We start from the raw sequence: 9,459 nt of genomic DNA, 5'->3' as shown, positions 1-9,459 counted from the left end.
AAAACTCTGAATCTTCAAAAGTTGAAAAAGGTCAAAGACTATTTCATAACTATTTCTGCCCAAAGCTTGTTGCACCTAGAAGGAACTGATCACTAGATCATTGAATTTCCACGTGAAAAATTACACGTCTGGAAGGATATTTGAATTTGTAGGCTCTTATTATGCCCCATTGTTGAAGACTTCCACTTGTGTCTTCTCCTTCAGTCCTCACAGCAACTTTGCAAAGTAAATTTAGTTCCTTAAATACTTGTTATGCATAGTATGTAATTATATAAATATAATTGAGATAGCTGAGTCTTAGCGAGACTTATGTTTGGGATTTTTGTTTGGAGTCAATTCCAAGCTTGTTTGTGCCCCTGTGGTGTATTTCTCCTCATTTGGTGATGACACTATAAATAACTGGCTTCAAGTGTTTCCCCTTTAAGATCACCAACATCTTGAGGGTAGTAACTATGGTCTTCGCAACAATAATAGTCACCATTTATTGGGGGCTTATCTAAAGTGTTTTACAAGCATTAACTCATTTAATCCTCAGAAATGTTGATGAAGTAGATACTATTAATACCCTGAATTCATAGACAACAACAGTGATGTTTAGAAAAAGCTTTTCAGCTTCACATTTCGCTTTTCAGCCTCAGTGCACATGTTGAATGTTGTAAAACATTCAAAGAAGACTGGATTGTCATATAATTTCCTTCTACTTGATACCAAAGAGTGAGACAAAGATTAATCTCCTTTGGACTCCAAAATGTGCAGGACATCCTAATTATTATAAAAGCAAAGGAGACCCAAAGCTCCCTACCTTGTCCACATGCTTCTCAGAGGGGGGTAGGACCAAAGCCTCAGGTTGTCTCAGACTATGAGAATGCATTCCTCAGATGCAGTGACCCTGTCAGGAGTGTCTCCTCTCCTAGCGTCTGAGTTCCACACAGGAATGGAAAGAGGCTGGTGGAGAAAGGCCTCTGGATAACTCCCCAAGAGCCCAACCCATAGAAGACTAAGCTGTCTTTGAAACATCTTGCTGAGGAGTTCCTCATAACTGACTGGGCTCAATTTACCTCATTCATACACTCTGTCCACAGCTATCCAAGTACCTGACACCATTTTATTGGAAGACATAGAGTGCTATGTTCAAGTGGGAAATTGAGAAATGGGAGAGCCAAAAGACTTAGAGATCATCCCATAGAGCAACCATCAGCCTGACGTCAGCACACATACTCACAAATGAACTGTCCTCTGCACCATTATGCCAGATACTATACAGTTAGCTCCTGCTACTTTGTCCTACTCTTGATGACAAACAGTTCCCTCATCACTTCAAGTCATGCCACAGATCATGCTTTTACGGCCTGACAATCTTCCCCTGGACCTAAGACAAAGTGCAATGAGCAAACAAAAAAAAAAGAGAGTGTTTGTACTGCTCTGAGTTCTGCTTCAAGGAGGACAATGATGCTGTTTCTGCTGATTGCACTATGCTTATGTCATGGCAGAGAAGTTGGGTTTACAAAAAAACCAGAGTACTTACCTGAACTCAGGATGCTCTGGTGAGACTAAGCAAAAGGAACTTGGACACCTGACAAGTTTACTTCCAAGAATTTGGAAAGAAAAGCAGAGTTGTATTATAAACTCTGTAGATCAGGAACACAAAGTCACTTGAGAGAGAGAGTAGCTGTTAGACCAGAACAGGACTTTCTTTGAACCTCCCTGCAGTGTTTAAACTGAACAAAACAAAAATTGTTTCATGGAAAGGGACCTGTCAGACACAAAGGTAGGAAGCAATTGGAAACAGAATCATGTACTGGTATAGTCCCAGTCGCCAATCACAGAAAGGAGAATTTTAGGCACTAAGTCTCCTTCCCTCAGGGATGGTTCCCCTTATAAAGAGCAGGTAGGCGGGATGTGTGAATTTAGTTCTTCGATGGATGACGGAACGCCACACACCAACACTGAGGGACAAAGGAGAGAACAAAGTTAACAGTGAAAAGAGAAGTCACGGTTGAGAGAGAAGGGCTGCAACGAGGGCCAGCCTGGGCTGCAGCTGGGAGTCACGTAGCAAGCTGGAGCGTAGATGCAGCATATGTGTGGCCAGCAGGGGCTTAGTGAAGTTTCTGGAACCCCTGTGAATTCCCTCATTCCAGTGTGTTCTTGGGTGTCGGCACAGAAGCTGCCCCTAGTTGAGTCACTGGGGCTAAGGCTGGTACATCCTGACCCAGAAGGAGAAGAGCCCAGTAAGGGAAGAGGTCAGAGGTGTTTTCCTAATCAGTTGCTTCAGAAGGGAAATGACCAACTTCTAGCCAGAATTTTAAAACAGGGTCAAAACACATTTTTAAAAAATAAGTAATATTATACTACACAAAGTGGTTTTTATCTTATACGCCCAACTCAAGGCCCTGTGTTTGAAATCTGAATCCAGGCTTGGTGGGAAAAATTACTGAGACTGCCGGACAGAGGTGTGGAGGGCAGTGCAAATCCCACACCAGGGGCGGCTGGCCAGATGTTAGAGTTGCCGTCTGAAATTCAAGTGCTGTTCTGAGCAGGATTCTCCCTAAGGTGAAAGAGGCACTAGCTATCTCTGCCAGATGGTTAGAGTATTTTTCTAATGCCAGTAAGTGTCTACACTTATTCTTTATGATTATATCCCGCTATTCCCTTCCTAGCCCTTAAGATGTTTGCAATTCTATTTTCGTGCTATAATTAAGTTATATATACATATGTTATGTGTTTGTAATTATGTAAAATATTTTTATTTCTATTATTTATGTCATATGTTCTGTAATTAGGTTATAGAAACATTATATAATTATTATTTTCTGTATTTATTTAAATGTTTCATTATGTATGACCCACCACTGTCACTGAGTATTAGCTCCAGTGACGACCCTATTCATCAAAGTATAAATAATGATCAGTAAAATCGCTTTTTCAGAGTCAGCATTCTGGAATATATCTTGAGACCGGGTAAACTCTGGAGAGAGTTGTTGAAAAGAACAAAGAAGCAGATGAATATAACTTGTCTCACCAGGCAATTTTCTGATCCTGGCAGAGCTCTTTTATAGGAAAAGACAGTGTCCCATCACCCTGTCAGAAATATGTCTGGTATTTCTCACAAAATGATAGCTTGGATTCCAGTGACTGCCTTACTGTAAAGTGTGGTTTACTGCAGTGGGTCATGTGCTCAGGGACCGTCCACCTTGGGACGGGAGAGAGTGAGCATCAGACTCGAGGTAGAGGTTACATTCTGCCAGCTCCCTTTCTCACTAATAAGAGAAGGTACCTGCCCCGATTTCAAGCCTTATTCCCTACTTACAATTTCTACACACCCATCAACAGCCATTGGATTTGATACTAACACATGGTTTCTTAGGTTATTAGGTTAAATAAAATCTGCTGGAGCCAAAAAGATTTCTCTACATGACTTTCATCCTGCCTGCTTAATTAAATCCTTCACCTGGGAAAAGAGTGTTTTTCAGTCATCTCGCTTTCTGCGGCATCAGCATGAAACTGTGACTGTTGAAATAGCAAAATGCCAGTTGTGTTTAATGCTTCAGGTGCAACAAGCCTATTATATTTGGAATCCCCTACGAAGATAGATATTAACTGAGAATTGAAAATGACAGCAGAGGCGATTGAATCAGAACAGCAAAATAAGCACAAAAATCTACTACTTCTCCGGCTCCAACCCTGTCTAATTGTCAGAAAAGACATAGTCTTAGGAATCATCCATAACAGTACTGGTAAATAATAAGTAATGCTGTCAGAGAACCCAAAATCTAGGGTTTCCTGGCAGACAGCAACAAATAGGATTGGGTAGTGAACAATGGAGAGGACCAGAGACTTAAGGACACTCCCAGAAAGGCCAGCTGCCAATGGAGGAATATGGAGATACTGAACACACCACCTGGATACTGAAATGCATGAGGGTGCCACCAGTGACATAGTTGCATTCATAGCCCAAACTCATCACCCCTCCCTGCATCCTTAACCTCTGCCATGAGACTGTGCAGTTCCTCTCACCAAAGAGGAGGGGCTGCCTACCCCATCTCTTGTGACCTTGTGACATATTTTACCCAATAAGGCAGACGTGACAGTGGGTTAGTTCTAAACTGAGAACTTAGAGGTCTTCTATATTTGGCATATTTCCATTTGCTGCTTTTGAACCTCTGGCATCCAACCCTGATGTCCAAACTAGCCTTCTGGAGCATGAGAAACGTGGAGTAGGGAAAGTCATCACAGGCCTCCAAGTCAACACCCGGGCATATGCATGAGCTTCGGAAGTGTTTGTTACAGAGTGTTGTCATGGGATCTATCATTGGTCCAGCGTTCCATCTGTGTTTACAACACACAGCACTGCTTATAATGAGCAATAGGTGGTAATGGTGTTTGACTCCAGAATTAGGCTAATACCTGTATTCTGAGGAAGGGAACCATGACCAAGGAGGGTTCTATGTGGGCAGAGTAATCGGAAAATGAAAAAGGATTGTGGTTAGGTAACTGTGGACCGCCAGACCATCTAGAATGCAGAGGAAAAAAGGAAAGGTCACTCTACTAGGGTGGATAGTAAACTCGCCTACTCCCTCTTGTTTAGTCAGCCACGGTAGTAGGAGGCCCCAGACTGCTGACTAGCCCTACTTCCAAGCATCCAAAAATGAAATGCATCTGTTGGCTCACTGGTTCTTTTACAAAGAGTCTAAAATAACCTTGAACTTGGGAGAGATACATTGCAGATATACAGAAAGATCCATTATAAAGTTGCATCCACAACAGAAGTCAAAAATATAAATGAAAACTCAGAAAATAATAACAAGCCCTTGGAAATTAATTTTTCCTTAAAATGCCTCAGAATTATGATAAACAGTAGCATATATAAGCCCCAGACACAAATAAGCAATTAAGAAGATGAAAGTGAAAAAAAAAGTAAGGACATAGAGAGGAAGAGATGGGAAATATCTAAGGAAGACAAGATCTCTGATCCAGAAATGCCAACATGGAGTGGCTATAAATTTCAGGGGGAAGGAGAAAATGAGTGGAGAAAAACAAAACAGCAAAAGGAAGTTTTCCAAGATGATTATAAAATGCAAGTATGTTCATCTACACATAAAAGTAAAGCTAAAGATATATTTTTTAAAAAAAATACAAGTTACATTTGGTTTTGATGTCTGACAGCTATTTTTATGGGTGGAAAGAACTCAAAGTCATGTTTATTTTGTTTTTATTTATTTTAGGGTTATTTTTATAAGTGAAAAACTATTACTTTCAATTTAGTCTTGTTTTCCTCCTCTACTTCCTCACCCAACTGTGCACTCTCCATTTTAGCCCAGGAGACATGATTACCCTCCTAGAGGACTCCAATGAAGACTGGTGGAAAGTAGGTGTTTATCCTTCTATTTAAAAAAAAAAAAACTTATTTGGTAACTAATTATACTGAGTGCCACAATCATGCTTACATGCCTCCTTTTCCCTTTCAGGGGAAGATTCAAGACAGAATTGGCTTCTTTCCAGCCAACTTTGTTCAGAGGGTACAAGAAAATGAGAAGATTTTTAGATGTGTTAGAACTTTCGTTGGATGTAAAGAACAAGGACAGATAACAATGAAAGAGAATCAGGTAAGTAATACACACAAACACAGACCAACAGTGACCAAAATAGAATCTTAACAGTTGAAACAAACAGCAGTCCACAGGAACCTGAATGAGGACGGTTACTGTCAAAATACTCACTTTGAGCAAAGATAGACTGATTAATAATATTAATGCAGTGGGATCTGAATATACAAAAGGAAAATATGCAGAAGCTCACCTGGTCCTATTGCTCACAGGAGGAAATGTAGGGAACGCAGTGGCTGCTGGGGGAAGCTGGCAGATTCCTGGCTTTTTAAAAAAAAAATTATTTACTTATGCATACAGAAACTGGGATACAGGCCAGAGGTACTGGGGCAGTAAGAGGATTCACCAGAGACAGAGTGGGGAGCAGGACAGGTCGACTGACGAAGTACACTGCTGAGGGGAGCAGTGGGTGGGTCAGAGAGGTCTGCAGTGCCATGTGGGTCACCTCCGGGGAAGGCTCAAACTCATGCTGAAGTGGCTTTCGCTTCTTAGTGCTGTGCTTTAACCCGCTGCACCACCAGGGAGGGCCAGACTCCTGGCTTTTATCTGAGGCCACTGATCTCTGAACTGGGCAAATACTCCAGTGTAGGTTCCATGCTAGTCCCCACCTCTGGGTGGTTAATCCTTCATGGTTTCTTGAAAAACCTTTGTTACCTGCTGTTTTCTATAGTTCGTGGCACCTACCACCATCATAAAGACTCCCTTCCTTTATAAAGCCTACTGAACATGAGTCCACCAGTTCTGGATAGTGATTTGGTAACATGTATTAAGAGCCATGAAATTGCTTTATGTCTGAATACATTAATTCCATTTTCTGTAATATACACAAGAAAATCATCTTTAATAAATAAAGCCATGCCAGCAAAAATTATCATCACAGTGATTTTCCTAATAGATGTAGAGCATCTGGGTGCATAATGGTGAAAACTAGGAGCAGTTGCATTATAGTGAAGCGATTGAGTCTAACAGTAATTCTTTAGGAGACAGTATTAGCAGTGAGGACAGTTTTGATAGCATTGTGATAATGTTATGGACAAAATACTGGAATCCAGACCCAGATCCCACTCAGCACTCTCCCAAGGTAAACACGAAGGAAGAGGGAAAAATAGGGCCTGCCCTCCTTGTTTTTATTATTGGAAACAATGAAATGACAAGACCACAGACACCATCACCACCACCACAGCCTATCTGAATCTCAGAATCCTGCAGCCTCAGATGGCCAAGGGGAGTAGCATCTCTGAATAGATGCAGCAAAACTGCAGAGTAGGATGATCTCTAAGGGGAACCAGAGAGGAGAAAACAGCTGAACAGATAGATGATTATACCCCCAGGGCATCGGTTCTAATCCAGCCTCCTCCCAGGGAGAACAAAGACAGACCCAGAGTAGGAGACAAGAGATCTTCAAATACTCATCCCTATCTTAAATGCTGGCTTTATAAACAGAGACAGAATAGGTTAAACATTAATGATACAATAGTAGGGGGAATTAATTTAAAGATGGGGCAAATTGGAAAGTGTCTTTAAGGATTTTTTCCTTTTTCATTGAAGTTACATTTATAGGTAAATTGTTTACTTAAATTTATAAAGAAGCTAAATTAACAATATTCAGTCTTATCTTTAGTACCTAATGATGTAACTAACAATACAGTGTTGCTGTGATCTTCTGGGGCTTCTGTCTCACACAGGTCCACATGCACACAACACACCCACACACACAACCACAACCCAATACTATATCTAGTTGTAGTAGCAGCTTTTTATTTAAATGCAAAATGCGCCCCCCCCCACCCCCTGAGGTGTATGTTATCTAATGACTGTGGGCTATTAGAATCTCTACTAACCATAGGAAATTGGGTCACTGGGCTCTATGGTTGCATCCTGGTTTTAAGTTCTACTTGAAATGGGAAATCTCCCTGCTTACAAAACTTGCCTCCAAGGTGAGACTGCATTTTGAAAATTACAAATCTTCTCCTTTACCTGGTCCACTAAGAACCAACTATATGTTTACTGAGATCAAAAGTCATCACTAAACTGGCATAAATTATACTTCACTTAAGATACCATACTCCTTTCTGCCCAGAGTGTCTCCTTTCCCCTGGACTGGTGCCCCCACTCTCCACCAAGATACAGAAGCCATCCTTTGTCTATAGAGAACAGTGGCACTGAGGGTGACCCCTCTAAACAGGACTTGTGGGCACCACCATCACCCAAACCTCTCTCAGTTTTCCTTTTGGGGATTGCGCTGACCTGTTTTGGTGTCTACTTCTTGAGAAACAACCTTTTATCAGGCCCTCCCTGGTGGCACAGTGAGTTAAAGCACAGCACTAAGAAGCTAAAGCCACTTCAGCATGAGTTCAATCCCTACCCTGGAGGTAACCCACATGGTGTGGCAGACTTCTGACCCACCCGCTGCTCCCCTCAGTATTGTACTTCTTCAATCTGCCTGTTCTGCTCCCCACTCTGTCTCTGGTTATTCCTCTCATCACCCCTGCACCTCTGGCCTGTACCGCAACTCTGTATGCATAAATAAGTAAATCTTTAAAAAAAAATTTATCTCTAGCCCTTAGTTCACAGAAAAGAACAAATTCATACTGTCTGTCCTCTACTTTGTCATGAAAATAATCGTTATAATTGTCATAATTACTCTGTCATTAATTCATAAGATCATGCATATCTGTATGATATAATATTGCTAAAGCTTGCCTGCCTATAACTTATTTGAGAGGCCACATGTGATTGTTTACTGTTTACATTTTATAAATGAGGAAACAGAGCCTCATAGATGTTATGTGCCTTGCTCAAGGGGGCAAAAACCTGGCTTGTAGACAGAGCTTAAATAGGTGTGCAGACTCCAGATCAATGGCTTCCACCGAGCCAAGTGCCCTAGACAGTGGAGCAAACTCTCCATAGTGTAGCACCATTCACAGAGCCTGGCCCCCAGGAAGGTCAAGGGTCATGGAAGCAAATGTTTCAAGACCAGAGGGCTCCTCAAAAACAAGTTCTTGCTCCTGTGCATCTTACTGAATCACTCTTGTTTCCAGGCAATGGATCATTCTCATCAGACTGAGACCCATCTCAATGTCACAATAATCCCACTATCCCACAAAGCAAACAGGCACTTTGCCCAGCTGAATTCCATGCCAACAGTCCAAACTTCTCTGTTTACCCAACAACATCCTGCCTGTTCTAAATATTTGCTAAGTTTTTTGAATAAAATTAATTAGGGTAGGATGTTCATCTTTATTGACATGGTGTTATTAAATAGCTTTGCTAGCACATTTGATTGTCTTTCTCAGAATAATCTTGTTTCCCTATTTGAGATTTAACAGTGCTTTTATGTTATTAAAACACACACCAGTAGAGCCAGAAAACAAATTAAAATGTGTTCAAGCTGATCACTTTCTAGAAGCAGAACCTGTGTTCATTGACTCTTACCAATTCCATGGTCTTATTCCCCAAGATGTATCTTTCCCAGGACTGGGCCTCATACCTGTATTCTCCAACTTCACCATTGAACACAATTGGCTTGGGTGAAGGTAGAGCTGAAGCAAACAACCCAGCATCTCCAGCTAGACATGTTCAAGCTACAACAGAGCATTTCAGCCTGAACCTGGGCGCAGCCTGCCCAACTACCTCAGCCAAGTGCTGTAAATCCTGGTATTTGTCCAGCCCAGCATTACTTTTGACCAACTGAATCAGAATCACCTGGGAGCTTATGAAAAATACAGTTTCACCCCAGAACTGTTGAAATGTGAACGTTCAGGTTAAAGTTTCTTTTACAGACTCTCCAGGTGTTCAGATCAAAGGTAAAGTTTGAGAATGACTTTCCTTTCCCTTATGTTACTTTTTTTTTTTT

General features: G+C 41.3%; 1 protein-coding gene across 1 annotated transcript in view; it reads left to right on the top strand.

Annotated features, from left to right (window-relative positions):
• The window catches only part of STAC (SH3 and cysteine rich domain), a 106,379-nt gene that overhangs the window by 90,287 nt on the left and 6,633 nt on the right, over nucleotides 1–9,459 (top strand). Inside the window, exons 9-10 of the mRNA XM_004676329.2 lie at nucleotides 5,314–5,365; nucleotides 5,466–5,603. Of these exons, the coding sequence (XP_004676386.1) occupies nucleotides 5,314–5,365; nucleotides 5,466–5,603 (190 nt within the window). The remainder of the gene's footprint in view (nucleotides 1–5,313; nucleotides 5,366–5,465; nucleotides 5,604–9,459) is intronic.

The sequence above is a fragment of the Condylura cristata genome, unplaced genomic scaffold (genome assembly GCF_000260355.1).
Source record: "Condylura cristata isolate star-nosed mole 26May11 unplaced genomic scaffold, ConCri1.0 scaffold00004, whole genome shotgun sequence".
NCBI classification, from domain to species: domain Eukaryota; kingdom Metazoa; phylum Chordata; class Mammalia; order Eulipotyphla; family Talpidae; genus Condylura; species Condylura cristata.
The sequence above is the reverse complement of the archived record's forward strand: the minus strand, read 5'-3'. Positions and strand labels throughout refer to the sequence as shown.